A 21,734-nucleotide genomic window follows, 5' to 3' on the forward strand; every position below is an offset into this window, starting at 1 on the left:
TCAGTGACTCCATCATTTCATCTCTCTGTAGATCATAAGTGACAAGGCTTTGTCACAAGACCCATACAAGTATTTAAAAAGAACCCAAGGGTTAGAGGTTACAACTGAGGTAAAAAAGACCATGTTTCCATGATATACAGATTTGCAATTCAGAGACATATTACAATGAGGAAAGACCTCATTATTTGCTAATTTGCATTGCTTTGAATTGCTGTTAATTACCACATGTACAGATCAGCACTTTCCTGTGTTAGTTTACACTGGTGGCCTTTGCACCACAGTGGCCCAGGGCCATCCTCATTCATTTTCAGACACACACATGAGCGCATACATACCTCTTACCTGTTGAATAGCTGAGATAATGTCCCCAATGTCACTTCTTAGGTTTTTGCTTCTGCCATCATGAACCATGTAGCCTTATAGTCATATAATAATGACAGATATTACAGTTCATGCTAGAGTTGTTGCTCTACTAACATTTTAAGTGAGTCCACTGTCCAGGTAGTAGTAATATAAACAATCTTCCTGTTGTTGGCTAATATTCACCAGTTTTTTTAATGCAGTATCTCTCCACTATCCCTCTTTATTCAAGGACTGTTTCAAGCATTGAAACATGCCAGAGATTAGAGATTTATGCTTCTTATTATGAAAAAAAAATAATTATACTAACAGATTAGTTAGCATAGTAGGTTAATGTTCCTGTTCTCTGTGTAAAGGGTGAAGCAATAGAAATCCCCCCTTTCATGGTATATTCCTTGTTTGTTTTTGACAGACTTAAGTAAACCTTTAGAGCTCTCCTGCTGTCTAGTTGTAGTACCAAGGAGTAATGTCCTCTGTGTAAGGTGGGAGGGTACAGGGTTTGAAGTCTTTTATTAGTACCTTTAAGGCACACTATATACAGTAGCCGTGATGTCTTGTGCCCCCTCCCACTGACCCACATTGTCTTCCTTTCTTTTTTTTTGCTAAGTACCTATAAGGTACAATATGATGATTATCCCTCATGGCTACTATATCCTTTGCCCATGTCATGTTTAAGTGCTGCTAAGGTATGATAATGAGGACTTATCACAAGTGACTAGTGTTCCCCCCACCCACATTTCGTTTAAGTGTTATTCAGGCATGCTGTTGAAGATATATCCCTGTTGCCAAATGTTCCTCCAGTCCTACTCCAGGCACAATGTTATGTCTTTAGAGTTATCCTTGGTGTCTAATTGAACCCTGACCTAAATCTTTAGAGTTGTCCCTGGTGTCTAGTGGTCACCCCAACCCATGTCTTTAGAGTTATCCCTGGAGTTTAGTGACATTTAGACTTATGTCTGGTGTCTAATACCCCTCCAATGTTGCAGAATTTGCTCAGTAGTGTAGGATAGTGTGGAGGTATTACAGCTGCCTAACTCACACTCTCACACACACACACACACACACACACACACACACACACACACACACACACACACACACACAGAGTGCTTCCACTCAGTCGCACTAACATACACACTCACCCATTCACCAGTGCATGCGCGCACACACACACACACACACACACACACACACACACACACACACACACACACACACACACACACACACACACACACCAACCCTATCTCCTACCTAACCTCCATATTGCATACTCACAGACAGACACACAGTCACACATACACTTGCACCTGCAAGCCCACACATACACACACTCATATACCTGCCAACCCTACCTGTCTTCTAAACTCCCCAACACTTACCTCTACCTTGATGGATGAACATGAGCTTTTATCCATGCTCATTAACATCAGCGGTCATGAGTGGCAGTGTTGATTTACACAGCCAAACGATTGTCTGAATTTCTCAGCTGTGTAAATGCCTTACCACAGGTAGTTCTAGGCAGAGTACTTGGATAATTACCATATTCTTCTTCCCCGGAATGCCTCATAAGCATTTAGCATGACCACAGAGACGGCCCACTGTAGTGCTGTTTGTCTGGGGTTTGCCATATTGGCATACAAATAAAAATGTGGCTTTTAATTATTCTGATGCAGTTGTGTATAGTGTATATGATTAAAGAAAAACTTACAGTCAACTTTATAATGTGAAAAAAGTAATATCATGCTTGAGCTGAATATGATATATTCAGCACTGGTATGATATTACTTTTCTTAGTAGAAAATAATGACATTTGGTAATCTGAAGACATAATAAATCATCGCCGTTATCATTATACTTTGAGATTTATGATTAAATCTTTATATTGTTTAAAGGAATTGTATTAGTGAATGCATGGGATATCTTATTGACTTTCTTTAATTTGCCTTTTCTTTCTGCATCTTACAAAGTGTTTCTGTACTAAATTAAGTTGCTGTTTAGAAATTAGGACGATTTATTCATGCTAATATGTGTAGAGCCAATAATATTGGAGTGTAATAGATTTCTTTTACATTTGTACAATAATCTAGCTGTCCACTGTCCAGAGCTACAGGCCCCAGAGAATGGTTACTTTGTTCAAAACATTTGCAACAACCACTTCAATGCAGCATGTGGTATTCGATGCAGAACAGGATTTGATATTGTTGGTAGTAGCATCCGTCTCTGTCAGTCCACTGGACAATGGTCAGGTGTGCAGCCCACCTGCAGAGGTACTGTATCAAGTCTGTTTGTTTCACAACATTACCTTGCAGCTGCCTTTCTGTCTTTTTATTTATATTTGTAGCATATTACTGGCATAAAAATGACATTTGTGAAATGTGGAAACTGATTTCTTTATGTGTTCGTTATTAAAATTGTATGACCTGATCTGTTAAACATGCAGCCACAACATCTTATTCTAATAGCTGCTGCACATGTAAATTCACTTTGCATAGCTGTTAGATTTCCATATAATTTAATGATACCCTTTCTAGAGTACATTAATCCAGGGTACAATATGATGGTTTCTGACCACCTAAGGGTGGGATTATTTAAATCCCCCTTTTTTCCAATGTATTTGTTCTGCATTTGTGTTTATAGCTACAGTCTCTGACAGTATTTGATAGAATACTCAATATGAAATCAAAGTAATGCTTTTCCAGCATATGATTGCTTATAACTATCCATAAACTCCTTTACTAGTTTTCATTCCCTTTATTATTTAATGTTCATGGCACTTTTTACCATTGTCTGTAAATGGTAGTATAACCACACTTTTTTTTATTTTTGATAAAACTGTCAGAAAATGATACCATAGTTTTTTTTTTTTTTTTTGTAAAATGTACTCAGATTCCATTTCTAGCTACAAAGGGACTGGAATAACTTCATAGTAAATTTTAATGTAAACAAATGTTCATTTCTTAGCATTCTTCTGCCACAATACTTAGAAAAAATGGGTAGTAGTCCATAAAAATAATATATCAAACATAATGTTATAAACTATATTTATTTATGATATATTTTTATGTTTAGCACTCAGTAAAAATATTGGTATACTTCTATTCCGAACTGAATATTGTGGATATGTACATCTTTTTCAGCTTGCCATTCTGGATGAAAGTCGACTCTGCCTACAAAGGGCCATATCTCCCTACTAGCTTGGGATTGTGTTCTAAATGTTTTAGTACATAATAGATGGATACTATCCTGTACAGTGTGCTAAGCATTTATGTTCAGCTTTTTATGACAGGAAAACTAGATGCACTTTGTAAGGCTGCATATCAGTTTACACTTGTCAGAACTGTACTTTGGACTATTACATTTAAGTGACGGAAAACACCACTTTTGATAAATAAATGTTAAACTTATTTCTGATATTGTACGATCCTCATTGAGATATTCATTCATTTCTGATATCCAATTTATTCAAATCAAGATGAAAGAATAGCTGGTGCTAGTCACTTCAAACAATGGGTATAAAGCAGAGAGTAAGTCTTGGGGAGCACACCGGTCCACCTTAAGACACATGTACACACTGACATATACTTACAGGCCAATGTAGGGGATCATCAGTTCATCTAATAGCATGTGTCTGAGATTGAGGGGGAACTTGATGACCCAGCAAAAAGTCACATGGACACCAACAGTACATGCAGACTGCACTCAGAAGGTGCACCATCTGGGAACCTTCCCTGGGCAGGATGCTAGTTCATCTCAAGACACTTGTACACTCACACATATTCATGGGCACTTTCTAGGATTACCAGTTCACCTAACACCATATATTTGTGAGGTGTGTTTGTGAGCCTGTGTGTGTGTGTGTGTGTGTGTGGGGGGGGGGGGGGTAATTCATCACCAAGCAAAAATATGAACACAGACGAAGGTCATACAGAAGGTACCTCATCTGGGTGTAGTAGCAGAAAAACAAGAGTTGTGAGGTTGCATAGTCAACAACTACACTACCATGCTGCTCATATTAAAAGTGTGATTCGATTGCAGTCTTTAAGCAGGAATGTAAAACGTAAGTATAGATATATATATATATATATATATATATATATATATATATATATATATATATATATATATATATATGTTATTAGCCAAATATGGTATGAAACCAAAGAGGTCAACAAATAAATAGCTTTACTTATTCTTTCATTCTTCTTAGTCTTTTGTCCTGCTAGTATAAAAGGCAGTTACCCATCCATGCCTTGTATATAAGCACACCTTTCCAGTTTAAAATCCTCTCTAGAAAACAATCTCCACAGTCTCCCACTGATCACAGCTGTTCAAGGAGCTGCCAGTTTGTGCAGAGGGGCAGTACCACTACAGGTCATCTAACCAGAGCTGATCAACATTTCATGACTTTTGCCAGAGGTCTGGAGATATTCCGCTGAAATCTAAAGCATCCACTGCTAAAATAAAAACATAAATAAGTACTTTTTGAGTTTTCTTTGCACTTTGCTGTATTTTAACATTTTGCTGCCCCATTTTGCTGATTTTTACTTTATTTTTCTGCACTTTAAAAAAGCTGTTGCATTGCTTTACGTAGCTAGTACATAGCATAGACTAGATTCAGATCTGCTGAATCTAGACTGTATTGTTACACTTGAGCACTGTGCCAGCCATCTTACATTAGGAGGGCCCTACCTGCACCCTTGTGGCAGAAGTGTGTAGTCTGAGCTTCATCTGAATTGAAGATTACTGAAGGAAGGCTCATTGTGTGCTTTCCCACTGGTAGTTCAGCTTAAATGTGTTTCACTTCACCTGTATTTAAACCTTGTGTTTGCTCATAGCTACACACTGTGCAATGGGGTTCAGCGATGCCCTATATAGATGCAAACACCTTGAAAGAGAGTTTTCTTCTAGACATCTGTTATTGAACCCTTCCAAGCTTCCCTGGTACATTGCAGGAAACTCAGTGGTGCACTGAGAAGTGTCACTGTAGTTTTCACCCCTAGCCTTCAATAGAATAAGCCCCTTTGTAAATCATTGAGTAAACTCTGGTTAAACTAGCCCACTCCCCAGTAGTAGTTATGGTAAAAAGCTGCCATAATGGATGGTCAATTTCTAACCATTTTTCTGGCCAGCCTGATTGACATGGGCATCCTGAGGCAATGTAGTAATTGCCTCATCTATACTGACAACAATTTACTCATAAAACAAACAAATACAATATGTGAGAGATGTGATTACACTATGAATTTGGAATCAATTCTCTCACGTAACAACAAACCAGACATCAAACAGGTTGTCAGCACACACACATCACCTCTCATACAAAACAAGGTCACAACACATAAATCCATATATGTAGAGGTACTCAATAAAAGCCTATCAAAAGATCAGAGGCCTCCCAAGTACAAATCACTTGTACACACTGCAAAGCAAATAGAATCCACTGCACATAACACACATTCCAGTGTCTCAGCAAATAAGCCCATAAGGCAAAACCAAATATCCTGGTCATAGGTGACTCCATAGTGAGAGACGCAGATGCCCCTCTCACCAGGCTGGACAAGGAGAAGATTATGGTCAGCTGCCTGTCAGGTACCAGGATCCATCAAATCACACATGCACTCAAGTTACTCAACAACAATTACTGTTATGACTCTGTCATAGTACATGTTGGGGTGAATGACTTGAGACATACCTCTCTGGACTATATGAATAGAGACATGTGATTATGTGTCCCAGGCAGGTAGGTCCCTAGCCCTAAGCAGCATTCTACCTTCACCCAGGATGATGTCACAATATAGACAAAAACAATTGACTTCAATAATTGGCTTAGCTTCTGGTGTCAGTCCAGGGGGATCCAGTATCTGTCAACCTGGGAAGACATGGTTGACAAACCATACTGGTTTGCCAGAGATGTTCTTCACCTATCACCTCTAGGCTTTCAGATACTGGCAAAGGCACTTGCCTCACCCATAGTGCCTTTTTAGGCAATATCAAAACAACAAAAGTGCCGACATAAAAAAATCCACTCGAGATAAACTCAAGGTTATACTGCTTAATGGTAGAAGCCTAAACAAGAAACTGCACTCCCTGGAAGCACTCTTCACCTTGGAAGATGCTGACATCTGTGCAGTCACTGAGACATGGTTCAAGGCCATAGAAAACATCCCGGCCATGGAAGGCTAAAATGCCTTCCACACATTCAGACCCCAAAAACGAGTTTGAAAGAACCAAAAGTGGAGGTGTATCCATCTTCATTAAAGTCAAATACACCACAAGACTGGTTAAGCAGTTTGACTCTCTTGAGCTATTCCAGGTCCAACTAACTATAGGTAAAGCACCCTACCACATCATTGCTAACTATAGGTCTCCCACTATGAACCAAGAGACTTATTGGATTTACTAGATTCACTCTCTGTACAGACAAACACTTTGGTCATGGGAGATTTCACCTATCCTTCCATTGATTGGTCGACATACACTAGCACAAACATGCTCACCCTGAGTTTCCTGGACTTTGTCAATACAAATACCCTGGAACAGCTAGCCTGCACCCCCACAAGGGGTTCAAATGTTCTAGACTTAGTACTCACCAACATGTGGGGTCACTATTCTATCCCCTGTGTGTTGCTCTCCTGGTAAGGTCAGACCATAAATCTGTCTTGTTTGAAGTAGCAATGAGACCTGACACCCCCACAGGAGCAGAAAAAATGAAATATTGCTCCAAAGCAAACTACTAGGCAATGATACAAAAAGTTTCAACCCCCTGCTAACACAAATAACAATGACTCCTATGCAGAGAAGTACACAAATGCCCTGTACAACCAGCTAAACAACTGTATAAACTCAGTTGTACCTGACTGGATCAAAACCAGGTCCTCCTGAAAAAACAGGCCACCCTGGTGGACTTCAAGTATAAATAGGTTATATAACAAAAAGAAGAAACTGACATCTAAGAACAAGAGGAAAGTTACTCAGCAGAAAAAGAATATCCTCTGCAGCTTGAACAAGCAAATCAGATATCTTGTAAAGTCCTCTAAAGCTAGTTAGGAAGCTAAGTTAGCATCTCTACCTAAGGATGACCATAAGGCATTCTTTAGCTCTGTCCAAAATGTAAAAGAGAATGCCCAACTGTGCGCCGATCTTGTAGTGGATGCTACCTTTCAAAAAGGTAGCAAATTGCCAACCTTCTAGCTGACATATTTGGCAAAAACTTCACCTCCATGTTCCCACCAGCCATACCCCAAAGCAAACGTGACACCAGTCCTCTATGTAGTATCTGCAAACATTTCAGGTTTCTTACTAAACCATCTAATACAAGACCTAGCACAACCATTTGGCACTTTCTTTAACTTCAGCCTGAACACTGGCTTTGTTTCAGCAAAGTGGAGAACAGCCACAGTAATCCTCTTGCCCAAAAGGGGATCCATCAACCATCCCTTGGTACTATAGACCCATAAGCCTAACAGCCTTATCTGCAAGGCCATGGAATGAATCATCATGGAAATTATCAACAAGGACATAGGTGACCTTCAAACTCTTGACCTGACCCAGTCTGGCTTTGTTAAGAGTAGATCATGCTTATTGAACCTGGTGGACATCGTCGAGAATGTCACCAAAGCCCTGGATGAAGGCAAAATAGTACATACTGCTGATCTTGATTAGGCAAGGCTTTTGACACAATTCCCAACTCAGGTCACATTGAGAAACTCTCCTAGATGGGGAATAACCCATCCTTCACTAGATGGGTAGCCAAATGGTTCACTGACAGAACAGATATTGTCAAAGTTGGGGATTCCACCTCTACTAGTAGACCAGTTACCAATGGCATACCACAAGGATCTGTGCTGGGCCATATTGCAGGCAAAAGTAGATGGTCTGTGGTTTACCAAGTTCACTGTTAATTGCAAACTTGGCACAATCATTAATTCCCCAAACAATGTTAACGTATTACAAAATGGGCTAACACAGACAAGTGATTGGTGCCAAAGCCATGGACTAAAACTAAATGCAAAAAAAGTGCATTATTATCCCCTTTGGCAAAGAGGAGGTCCCTACAAATTTCAGTATTGACAGCAGCCCCTCCTAAGTTCAAGCCCAGTGGTGAGAGATTTGGGAACACAAGTTGATAGCAATCTAAACTTTGATCACCATGTGTCCATAGAGATAGGAAAAGCCTTCTACTTTGTGTATTGTATAAGTAAGGGCATTGCATCCAAGATTAAGGATGTTATAACTCCTCTGTAATCAACCCTAGTCAAACCACTAATAGAGTGCAATGCTTCGTTTTGCATGTACCTCAAAAAACACCTGCAGTGGGTAGAGATACCACAGAGGTTTCTCATGAAGAAAATTCAGGGGCTCCAAAACAAGACCTACATGGAAAGACTGAAAGCACTGTCACTGTACTCTGTATGCTACAGGCTGCTGAGAGGTAACTTGTGCCTGGCCTACAGAACAGTCTCGGAAACTGCCCTAATAGAAATGCTGCACATCCACAAATCAAATGGTACAAGAGTCACTCAATCCAGGGATCTCAACCTAGCCTGTGACATTAACAGAATATGCTGGAGAGACAGATATATCTCCTAGAGATTGCTTTTCCTCTGGAATAAACTCCCATTTCACACGAAGCAGAGCTCTTCAATAACCCTATTCAAGTGCAACCTAGCCAATTGGATGGGAGACTGTACAATTCACCCTGGAGTGACACTTATATCATATTATATCATGGACAGTTTGAAATCGTTCAGAATTGTAAGAAGATTGTTTTGTTTTGTTGTCAGAGGAAGGTAGTACTCAAGTTTTAGAAGAAGAATCTTTTAAATTGCTGTGCTGGCAGGTAAAGAGAGAGAGACTATAAGAAATTTTATACCTAGTTTGATTTGTTTAAGTACCTTGGTAGTAATGTTGTTGGAATGTATTTAAGTACTTTGGAAGTAATGTTGTTGGAATGTACTTTAAAGTTAAAGTTAGGCTCTAGTAAGTCCCAGTTGTTTGTATTCTGATACATTAGGGGTTATGCTTCTTCGATCTTTTTGAGTAGTAAAGGTGATAAGTGTGAAAGTTTCTGTGGTGTGGCAAATAGCATATAATTTTTTTGCTGTTATTTTTTTTTTTTGTTTGTTTGTTTTGTTTTTGGGGGGGGGGTAATAAGCAGCTTGGTATTAGTAGCTCACTTTGTCTAGTCAGTAAAGCTTTTTTTGAGATTATTTTGGAGTACCTTGCGTGTTTTGTGACTTTCAGTGAGGAAGATGTCATCAACATAAAGAATTACATCAAGACGTGGGAGATCATGGGTCAGGTAATTAATAAATAATGAAAAGAGAAGGATTCCTAGCAATGAGCCCTGAAGGATGCCAGTGTTAAAGTTCCTTTATCTGAAATTTGATTACCGTAATATACTGCCTGTGAGGTCATTTTTAAACCAAGTAATCGTATAATATCCAAAGTTCAGTTTACTCAATTTGCTAATCAAGAGATTGCGGTTCACTGTCTCAACGCTCTCCTCATATCAACAAATACTCCAACAGTTATAAGCCTATCATTCCTATTCTTATAGATGGCATCAGTAGCTGAGACTAGGGCTGTTGTGGTATACAAGTCATTAAAGAACCCGTACTAATGGTCTGATAGAAGCCCATAACTGTTTTGTGTTTGAAGATTTACTTATAAAGAAACTTTTCAAATATTTTGCTACAGTGCAGAGGTTGGAATTGGGCCTATATTTTGTCAGTTTATTAGGAGAAGAAACTTTTGGAACAGTAATTAAAACAGCATGCTTAGAGGCAACAGGAATTATTCTTGTACTTAGGACGAGATTATACATGAAAACAAGGGTGTTTTCAGAAGCTCTTTTCAGGTAATTTGTTTGTAGTAAAGTATGTTTGGGTGAGAAGGGAGTAAGGTTTAGTACTATATTTGTAGTTTCTTTTACTGATATTTCATTAAAATGGATTTAGCAACATATTCAACCAAAGGGTAAAGTTCTGGGAAAATCTTTTCTGTGCTCTCAAAGTTGTCAGTTATATTTTCTATTGGTAAAATTAGGAAATATTTATAGTTGTCTGAAAAGTTTATAGAATTCAAAGACTGATTAGTGTGACTGAAGAATGTGTGATGTGCCTAGTTAGTTGCTTTATTTCATTTCAGAAGAATGTGTGTGTGTGTGTGTGTGTGTGTGTGTGTGTGTGTGTGTGTGTGTGTGTGTGTGTGTGTGTGTGTGTGTGTGTGTTTGTATAGGCAGTGAACTGTTTCTGTCACATGTAGGTAGTTTTCACTGAGTTTGTAGCTATTTTAGGTTTTCTTCTGTATGTGAGACATGATTTGTTTAACTGATTGCCATTAGGGTTTTGTTTCCATGCTTTCCAGGTTTTGACTCTGTCCTTCATTGTTCTGGATTCTACTATAAGCCAAGGCATAACTGTCTCCTCAGTCTTCATTTGGAAGTTGGAAAAAGAGAGTATTTTGTACAAAGGATAATGTGGAGAAGAAATAATTTAAGCCCAATTTAAAACAACTCTAAAAACCCACCTACTAAACAAATGGCTGTGTCCTTGCTCTACCCCTGACTGACATCTCTCTCTGTCTCTGACCTTATGACTACCTCTGCTTATCCTATAATTTTTCTGACTACATCACCTTCTACTGCCTATTCTTACTGGTCTTGTCATTCTGAGAACTATCATTTCCCAGTACTATCTCACTGATGAGGAGAGGTAATATCTCTGACTTCACTATGCAACCTGTTTGAAAATATTTGTAATTATGGAATGTTCACTTGAAACTATAGCATGTTTGTTTATATAGCATTGTAATGTTTTTTATACTAACCTGCACATTTTTGTGACTACCTACAAATTGTCTAAACTTAATTTGTAATAACTAAGTTAGCCAAAGTTAGTATCCTACTTATTTACTTTGTATACTCTGTATTTTACTATTTCTGTATGTGCAATGTGGAGTTTTTCTCCCCAGGCCTCCACTGAAAAAGGACATGTATCCACTCAGAATTTCCCTGTACAAAAGTGTAAAATAAATAAATAAATGAATAAAATTTCCTCACTTATTAAATTAAATATCCAACCAAATAAGCAGCTTTGTTACCTCTGCTCACTTATTTATACTTAGCAAGCAGTGTCTAACACTTCAATTTCCCAACTCATTGAAATGAACTTCCAATAGCAGAGGGGGAACAGGAGATGAACAAGCATGCCCCTCTTCTCCACATACTCAAACTTATAAAATAATCACACAATCCCAAATGTTCCAAAAATGGGGGGGGTAGCAAGTTCATACCAAAATGTGATTCCTTAGCCAATTACACTCACATAAAATTCATTAAGCCCCTCCTTACACTTACCTCATTTCCTCCCAATCCTCCTACTTTTCCATTTACCCCCCCCCAACTAACTTTCTTCCCCTAACCTCTTAATTCCCATTACTATTTTTACCTAACCCTGACCAGAAGATGTCCCTGGACAAATTGGTTTACCAAACCTCATTTGCTGGCATACAGGCAGGGCACTTACTAGCCAGTAACTGAATTTTACCCAAGTTAGCAATATTACTGGCTTTTATTTGTCATTTTCTGTTTGCACACAGGAAGAGTTGAAATTAAACTGTTGATCAGTGGGCAGCCATCTTGGAAGTCATTTGTGTCATCTCTATATCATTATTTGTTAAAATTTTGTAATGGTGTTACATAATTTTGAGAGGGTCTATATTAAATCATCAAATGCTTAGAAAAGTGAAGGATGATTTATCGACCCCTTATAACCGAAAGCTTACAAACTCGAACGCTTAGAACAGCGATTGTTTTCCAAGGGAAAAAAAGCGCTGTTCCAAAAAAAAAATACACCTATAACATAAAGTGGGGGACTTTGCCCCCCACACCCCCAATGTGGGGGGCTGTGCCCCCCACACCCCCTACTTAAATATACCAACTCCAAGATCGCACTACAGTGACAAAAACAGCAAAGTAACGGACATGGCCAAGCAATTTCTTTCCCAGGGAAAGAATTCGCTTATATGCCCCTTCGTCATTTTGCATTTTCATCTTTCCAAGTTCGACCAAGACACATTTAAAAGAATGTGTCTTCGGTCATCTAATAGGAACCCATTTTGGGATACCTAGTTTACTGAATTCATATTTTTACCCTAATTCTTAAAATATAAAATCTCATAAACTAGCAATGACAAATCATTTTCACACAGAAAGGTATATAAGACTTGAAGCATTTTATGATGCTGAATTTGCTGAATACTAATATGTACTTTCTTTTCTAGTAAAACTGACTTTATAGGAAAACTACAACCCTAGGAATTTTTATGATTCCCAGATAATTAAAACTCAAATAAAAAAGCAAAATAATAGTAATAATGATCATAATAAATAAAAAAATAATGTGACTCCTGTATGGTGGGCTGCTTTGGAGGTACAGAGTGTTAGGACTGCTTCTTACCACCCAATGTAAATGTTTAAGAAAAAGTTAAAGAGGAAGTCAGCCATGCAAGTCTTGTTCTACTGTTGTAGTTAAATACCTTTTGAATGAAACAGACTGCTAGCTGTTCAAAAGGACAGAAGAAAAAATGATATGTAGGTGCTGGTAGTGAATGGTAGTGAATTTAACCAGTACCTTGGTTAATTCTTCTGCCTGAAAAAAATGGAGCAGGCCCAAAATGTAGACAGACATTTTTCAGAGTACAGTATTAAGTCTCCAGAAGCTGGCCCAAACTGAACAGAAGTGGGATAAATGCAAGTAAGTTGTTTGTGGAAAGAATGAAAGACCCTGGGATTCATGAAGCTCGGCGCAAGGACGGTGTTAGCCTTGCACCGAGCGTGCAACGTAGAGATGGCGCAGCAGCACCATATGCATATTAATGAAGGCACGCTGCCACACCGTCCACATGCACAGGAAACGTGGGCGAGTGCAGGGGGCATCTTTAAGTGCTGCACAGAGGCGTGAACATGTCCGCTACAGTTGCGCAACCTAAAATGCTGACTAGTACAGCCTGCCTCTAATAGTAATCAATCCTGTCAGTGTCTGTGGATACTGAAATGTATGCAAAGCATACAAGAGAGTTCCCTGAACACCAAAATAAAATCACAGGAGTAAACACACAAGCACATAGCTGAATGTTGAGCCCCTGTCCCTAGAATTATTACATTTAAAACCCTGTGTTCGTATTTCATTGTTGTGTTGATTTTTATACCAAGTGGAAGCGAAATGCAGCATGTTTGCATGCCGCTGCCCTTTGCTAAGCCTAGCCCAATGGTTAGAGCATTCGCTTAATATCTGCCCATTTGCAGTCTGAGTCGTCCTTGTCTGGACGGCCCAAAAATGAATGGGTATTACCTGGATCAACCTACCATGTCATGAAAGATAAGTATTTGCGTGTACCTATGTGTGTGAAGTACAGCATGTAGAAGACCAAATATGCTAGGATTGGCCTCACAACCATAATGGTATTAGAGAAATGTAGAGTAGGCAATGCGTACTGCTGTCTGTGCCATGGGCTAACAACCAGAGGAGGGATGGATGGTGTGTATGTGGATTTTGGGGGGGTGATGGGTACTGTAATAATTTGCCAAGGGGAAACTGGGTCGGATGTACAATAGGTGAACTGGAGGTGTACGATGGAGCAGTGGGAGAATCCAAAAGGAAACTAAAGAACATACATTCACATCCCCAATACACCCTGTCAGGTCATATTGCAGAACACAATCCCACAAACATATGAACACTAAAATGTATGATACACATGTACAGAAATGGTACCACATAATGGTTTGGCCTGAACTGAGCCATCCAACCCCTACACACCTGGATACATAATTGAATACCCATTGTCACCTCCACAGCACACCACCCCCCCACCTTGCTGAACGTCCACCAAAACCACCCATACTCGGGCTGCTAGCTTGGGCCAGCCATATCTGCACATAGTGCCCCCTACCCACATCTAGTAGGCAGTCTCACCATAGGCAGTCTCAGTCCTGTAAGCTAGGTATCCCATGCATGTATAACCATCCCCCATTTTCATATAACCAAAAGAATGGGGGTCATCAGCATCCACAATTTTTGGACATCCCTCATGGGATAAGTGTCTGTTCTCAAGATTAGACTTGGTGGCACAACATGATTTCCATCCACCTTGACATCTGGACACAAGTTGGATTAGCAGTACTTGTCCACAACTCTGCTCAGCCTCCACCTGGTCCTGCAGAACCTACGACCTGGGATTAAACACCTGACCATGATGCACATCTCCCCATGTGCATTATCAGGAATATATACCTTTCACATGTTCCCAAGAAGCTTCCCCATAGCCATCTTCCAAATAGTACACCTCCACAAATTGTATACCCTGTCCAGGTTCCACATCGTAATGATGCACACAACCCCTGTCTACAAATGGTACAGGTCCCTCCCGGATGTGGGTGTTCATATACATGGCCATGTATAGCCCCAGATATGTAGTCATATATCTATAAATGTACATACTTATATTCGCATAGCTACAGCTACACATGACACATATATGCATATAAGTAGTTGTCAGGTATGTGTCCTATTCATAAATATGTATACTTGCAAATGTATACATATGTCTCTCAGAAACATATGAACATTAACATGTACTATACATATGTACACCAACCAACTGTCACATTTGTTGCCAGTAATGCGGAATGCCTGTACTAAAGTTATATATCCTAACTACCATCCATGCAGAATGTATCACGGATGGTTTAGTGTTCAAACCAGTGACTATGGTGTTTCTGTTCCTGGGTCCAAGCCATGCAAGGGCTGCTAATTTTATATGATGCCCAGAATAATGGCTGTCGGATACAGGGTGATTAAGGCACTTTCAAGCAGACTTAAGTGGGTATGCGCTGCGATAAGTGACAGTCATTCAACAGTATGGGAAATATAAATAAGTATGTAGGTGTATATGCATGTGTATGTACAGACAGATGTATATATATATATATATATATATATATATATATATATATATCCATGAAGAATGAACATGGTCACAATACAGCATTCATAATGAATGTGAAGGAAAACAGCAGCAGAACCCCCATATTATTTAGTGCTGTCATATCAAGCTGGCCAGAGGTGAGCAAACTTCCTGCCTCTCCAACCACAGGTAGGATGCTAACAGCGGGACTATCTTTGTCCATGTGCGAAGTCTGACTTTCAAACAGGTACATGGCAATCCCAGTCTCCAGTCAGATGAGCAGAAGACTATTTGAACAATTATATGAACGTATGTTCCAGGACTATAAGCTTGGGACATCTGAATATACTTAGAGTAAGCCAACATACGGGACGTGTCTAGAGCAGTAGGGTCTGGCGCATGTGTAGTGGTGTGTTTTTTTTCCAACTGGTGAATGGATGACTGCTGTGTTAGTGAAGTGTTGCAGTGTGTGTTTGTGTAACTATGAACCATGGGTATACATGCAAATGAAGCAGCACAGCAATAGTGTAGTGGTTAGAGCATCTGCCTAACGAACAGACATTCCCAGTTTGACTGCAGCACACATCATTTACTACGTGGAATCCGTATACGAGCATATTCTGACATTTTTATGCTGTATAACGATATAATATCATTGAAATGTGAACTGGAGTGACATATCACAGTAAGAATGGAGAAGGTGTTTGTGTGACGGGAAGCAGTCAAAATGAAGCAGCACACCAATAGTGTAGTGGTTAGAGCATCTGCCTAATGAACAGGCATTCACGGTTCAAGTTCAACTATAGCACATATCATTTTCCATGTGGAATGAATGTTGTTCTGCTTTAAAACTGACATAATAACATGTAAAAGTGAACTTGAGTATTGCATGGGACTTTTAACCAAATCCATTCAATCAAAGTGGCACTGTCATAATGAATAAGGCACAAGTAAGCACAAATAAGCAGCAGTAAACATATATAACAAACAGTAAGCAAATCTGAGTGCCCTTGTGCGGGTGTAAGCAGTGCCCAGCATAGGAAATGTATATAAGTATGTACAGATGTAATATATACACACACACACACACACACACACACACACACATATATATATATGAAGAATGAACATCGTAACAATAAAGCATAGAAAAGGAATGAGAAGGGAATCAACAGCAACTATAGTATTATATAGTGCTGTCAGCGTATGTCATATCAAGTTGGCCAGGAGTGAGCAAAGCACTGCTACTCACACCACATGCAGGGTATTACCAGTGGGAGTAACACTGTTGATCTGCTAAGTCTACTTTACAAACAATCAGAGGGTAGTCCCCAGAGGGATTACCAAAAATTGACAGCATATTTGGATCTTCGTGCATTACACAAGCAAGGGCAGGTATGTTCAAGGACTAAATGGTGGTAGAGCATGACAATACATGTGTTGGGACAACATACGTGTAGAGCCCCTAATGCTGGGAGGAGGGCAATATATGGAGGCGTGTCATGGCTGTGAAAGCAACTGGATAATGGATGGATTGCATGTATGTCGAACTCGGGTGGGGTCGAAGAACCATGGGTATGTGATTATGGATCCAGGCATGTCATGGTTGGATGGCCTGGTTCTAATTGGACTGCCTCGTGGAGGCCAGCAAGTTAGTTATAAGTGTGTATGCATAGACACATGCATACATCTATATGTAGAAGTACATTCCCTGTAACATATCCATCCCATTTGCAGACATAAACACATGAATGTGCCCTTACAAACCTTGACAGTAGATAGAATAATAGGTAGTGTATGAGGAAAGGGACGGAATTGCTAAAACACAGAAGTGTGTACAATGTCCGAAGTCAGTGCTGTGCTGAATAAATCAAATGTAAGGACTGTCTCAAACAGGGAATTATCCCTGTGATCTGCCTGCAACGGCAATGCCGAATACTAAACCGGTCTATTTGTAAAAGAATCACGCCGAACACGCACATAATTAGTTCTTATGTGTAACGTGTACGTTACCATATAGTCAGACTAATTAATTCATTGTAGTGTCATGTTAACGGGAGTAAGTATGTAAGGAAGTAAGAGTCTAATCTTGACATAAAGGCAAGTGTGTCCCATGTGGGATAACGCAAAAATTGCGAATAGTGTCCTATTGGTCACTCATGTCACCAATGTTTGTGGACTAAATGTTAGGGATTCCTGAGGATATGTGTAGTGAGTCAACCGATGGGTTGGATCTACAGGGGTAGGGAGCGGCCAATGTGTACTGGTGTGGATACACTGCGAATCCAACTGGAGAATGGATGACTGCAGTGTTAGTGAAGTGTTGTGGTGGGTGTTTGGGGAACTAGGAGACATAGGAATATAGGTATATATGCAACTGAAGCAGCACAGCAATAGTGTATTTGTCAGAGCATTCGCCTAACGAACAGGCATTCACGGTCCGAGTCCCACACTAGCACATATCATTTTCCATGTGAAATGTGTATATAAACATATTTATACATTGTACTGTACAACCTACATAAGAACATGTACATGTAAACTGGAGTACTGCATGAAATGTTTAATTAATGTCATTCAATCTCATTGTTAGTGACATAATGAATAAGTTACTATTAAACAGGTGTAAGCACAAATATGCAGTAGTAAACATATATTAGCATCAGTAGGCATGTTTAAGTGCATTTGTGTGGGGGTGCTTTTCCGTTAACGGGGCAACACTGTTAATGCGGTTGCTGACTTCCGAATCCAGTGTCAAACTGTGTATTTGTATTAGTCTTAACGTGTGTGTAAAATGTAGAAGTTACAATTGTTTTCATTTTGTTTTTTACATTTTATCCATCTAACTGATTTACACACAACTGTTAACATTAACATCCAAACAACATGGCTTGAGGTTGGAGTCGGAGCTCAGCACCCACATTGAAAGTGTTTGCCCAAAAGCAGAATAGTGCAAAAACAAAGACAAAGGCCTACTATTACAGCAGTCTATCTATTATAGGGAAATCAGCCATTGTAGAAAATGTTTTATTTTTCAAATACCCGTCCTCAGCATCTCTAATTATACTTACTTGGCTTCTTTAATCCGCAAGGATGCGATTACAATCAGTAAACAGTGATTGTCTGTTTTTTAAGAGTGTCAGGCATGGATTTAGGAAGGCATCGCTGAGCCCGGAAATAACTGTGTTTACGATGTATACATTTGTTGCTATTGTACAAGGCTTTTACATAATTAATCCAAGTTGAAGCCTAATCTTAACAACTTGTGTCTTGTAAGCCCTTCATGACAAACATATATATAGCAATTTCACTGCCTTTTAATCATCATTTTACAGGCCTCACAGAGGACTGAAAACTGTCTGATTACAAATGGTCAGCATGACTACATCTTTGTAAACTGTAAGCACAGGCAGTTACTTCATGTTAGGCATTTCATGCAGTGTACATATCACCATGTTATGACTAATTAACAGAAGAAAGGAATATCATGTTATTAGAAAGTATTTCCTTATTACTGATTTCCTGTCTGTGTGACTTACCGGGGCAGCACTTTAAAGCGATCGCTCCGCTGTAATGCAGTGCCTAAACACGTCTGTCAGGCAGACGTGTGTAAAATTAGACTAGTTACTTGGTTAAACATGTAATTATTAACACGAGTATTTTTTACTGACATGTGCTCAACAGGCATGTTAATGAGTTGCATTACACCTGAATGATTGCATTAATAGTGTTGCCCCGATAACGGAAATGTACCCATTCAACAGTATAGGACATGTATTCAATTACGTAGATGTATGTGTGTTAATGTCCATATATACACACATACATAGATATAGATTTTATATCCCAAGAATAAACCTCGTGACACCAAAGCATTAGAAAAGAATGAAAAGGAAAACACCTGCAGCTCCTGTATTATGTACTGGTGTTAATCCCAAGGCAAGAGTGTTTCTGTCTGACACATGGGTTCAGTCTGTATTCTGGGTAATATTAGGATTGCTGACTTTAATCACCAGGCCTATTGCCAAATGTATGGGTATGTCTCGCCAACCCAGTCACTTGGCTGATTGTGACATATATGGCCACTATATAGGAAAATTACAAAACACTCTCCCCAACACATCCAGTGGCTAGACACTCACAGCCACCAACACACAGGATATGACTGACAAACACACACACCTGCTATGCCTCAGAATAGAACACCAACCTAACTACTTTAACACACTACAGCATTACGCAGTTACAGAATGTGCTATCGAGATTACTGGGTTACAGCAGTCCGAGGGGTGTATTTCTAGGTGGGTAACATCAGCAGGACTGCCAAAGTTGAGTATATAAATTGTACGGAGTGTGAGTACTCTAAAAGTATTGGTCTGTCCTCAGCAGATGGACACACACACACATACACACACATACACACACACACACTTGGCAAGTTGGTATTAGAATACTGACCTAACTACTTTATCACACTACAGCAATATGCAGTTACAGAATGCACTACAGAGACTACTGGGCTACGATTTTCCCAGAGGTGTTTTTCTAGGTGAGTGACATCAGCAGCCTTGCCAAAGTTGAGTATATGAATTGTACGGACTGTGAGTAGCCTAAAAAGCATTCCTGTCTACACAGTCTGAGACAAACAGACATGCACACAATCACACACACACAATTGGCAAGTCTGGGGTTAGAACTACTACCTAACTAGTTTAGCACTACAGCAGTATGCAGTTATGGGATGTGCCATGGAGATTACTGAGCTACAGCTTTCCCAAATGTATATTTCACATTGGATGACCTCAGCAGGCTTGCCATAATACTGCTATGGGGAGAGCTGTGAGTGCATGGGCCATAACCCATTCATGTAGGGGTTGACATGCCACATGCGGGCACACATGGGGTCATATGTCACAGGTACGTGTATACAGCTACTAGATGACTACTTCCTTGTACAGTCATGATGCACAGCTGGCATGTACACTACATAGTCTGTCATGCTGACAGATACTGGTGGCTAGTATCTGCAGTGAATGACATCTTCACCTCATGTGTTTGGGGCCCTTTGGCTGTGTGCTGGGTGGGACAGGCCCGGATGTTTCCTTGTCAAGGTCACCCTCTTCCACACATCTGTGTCTGTCTACTTTTGGCTTATTATAGTGTGTTGTCCTTACATATATGCCTGTATTCCTATCCACTGTGTGTGCAAGGCAGGAGTGGTGCATACTGACATGTGTCTGCACTAAGAACTGCGACTGCCAGATATGTCTGAACCACTGGTGTTTGCAGACATGGCCTTCATGTGTTTAAGTGTATAAGCATGCCCAGTATGACCTTTCAGTATGTTGTTGACTGACATTGCTTTCATACCTTCAAGTGTGTGAGCATGCCCAGTATGGCCATCTGTATCACATGTGTGGATTAAGTCCAGGTAGTTTGCACTACGGTGCTGACCTTTGTGTTGTACACCGACAGGTAGCATGCTGTGTCTGCAGGGTATCCATCAGTCATTTGGCATTGACTGTCGCTACATGTCTGCATAGCGGGGGGGGGGGCACCTGTCTGTATCTACATTCCTACACAGGAGCGAGGGAGGCACACCTGACTTTTGGTATAAATGTACATTGGATGGGGGTGGGCACACCTGACACTTGTACACATTTGCTAGGACTGTACTGGTATGTCAGGTACTCCATTTCAGTGTGTAGTCTTGCCTATTGTACTGGCTAGAGACATACCAGTGTACTACAGATCTTAGCTTTAATTACCAGCATATTAGTTTCTGACTTCCTAGCCTTCACAACTTACAACCAACTGCCTGGCCTGCTGTAGTCTGTCTGTGTGGGTCTGGGGGAAGGGTTACCCATAGGGCACATTCAGACGCCATAGTACAGCATTTGCTTGTGTCTGTCTACACCTGTCCTGCTGGCTGAGACTTGTGTGGGTCTTATGGACACACATGTCACTCAGCCCATTACCTGTAGTGGGTTTTGTCACCCTGTGTAGTACTGGCTACTATGGTGACTCCAGTATGTGTTACAGATGTCAAGGTGCCACTATGGGTGTCTACTGTCTGCTGCCTTAACATTCAGCCACCCAGTTCCCTTGCATGCTCACATCCATACCATAGCTACAGGTAACAACAAATTCTACTCCATTTGGCAATTGGTAGGTTGATTGACTTACCTTGAGGGTGCGCCACACTTGAGGATAGTGCTGGAGGGCTGCCTATGTTGGATGCACATAGTACACTCCCTATACATGGTTGAGCACAGGTAGTGTCATGTTTGATATCCCTTTTACTGTCTGTGTGAGTCAGAGAAGGTGTCATTCCCTGGGTCCCTACTGTGTCAGTGCATATGCTATGCATTGCCTCTTTGCCAAGGCCAGATCATACTGGG

At 40.1% G+C, this 21,734-nt stretch overlaps 1 protein-coding gene across 3 annotated transcripts in view; it reads left to right on the forward strand.

The window, feature by feature from the left end:
* Window positions 1-21,734, forward strand: part of SVEP1 (sushi, von Willebrand factor type A, EGF and pentraxin domain containing 1) — a 2,252,988-nt gene that overhangs the window by 592,938 nt on the left and 1,638,316 nt on the right. For all 3 annotated transcript variants that reach the window (XM_044061036.1, XM_044061037.1, XM_044061038.1), the window contains exon 5: window positions 2,451-2,630. In XM_044061036.1, coding sequence (XP_043916971.1) covers window positions 2,451-2,630 — 180 coding nt within the window. The remainder of the gene's footprint in view (window positions 1-2,450; window positions 2,631-21,734) is intronic.

This window comes from Protopterus annectens, chromosome 2.part0 (genome assembly GCF_019279795.1).
Source record: "Protopterus annectens isolate FY-2018-M chromosome 2.part0, PAN1.0, whole genome shotgun sequence".
NCBI classification, from domain to species: Eukaryota; Metazoa; Chordata; order Ceratodontiformes; family Protopteridae; genus Protopterus; species Protopterus annectens.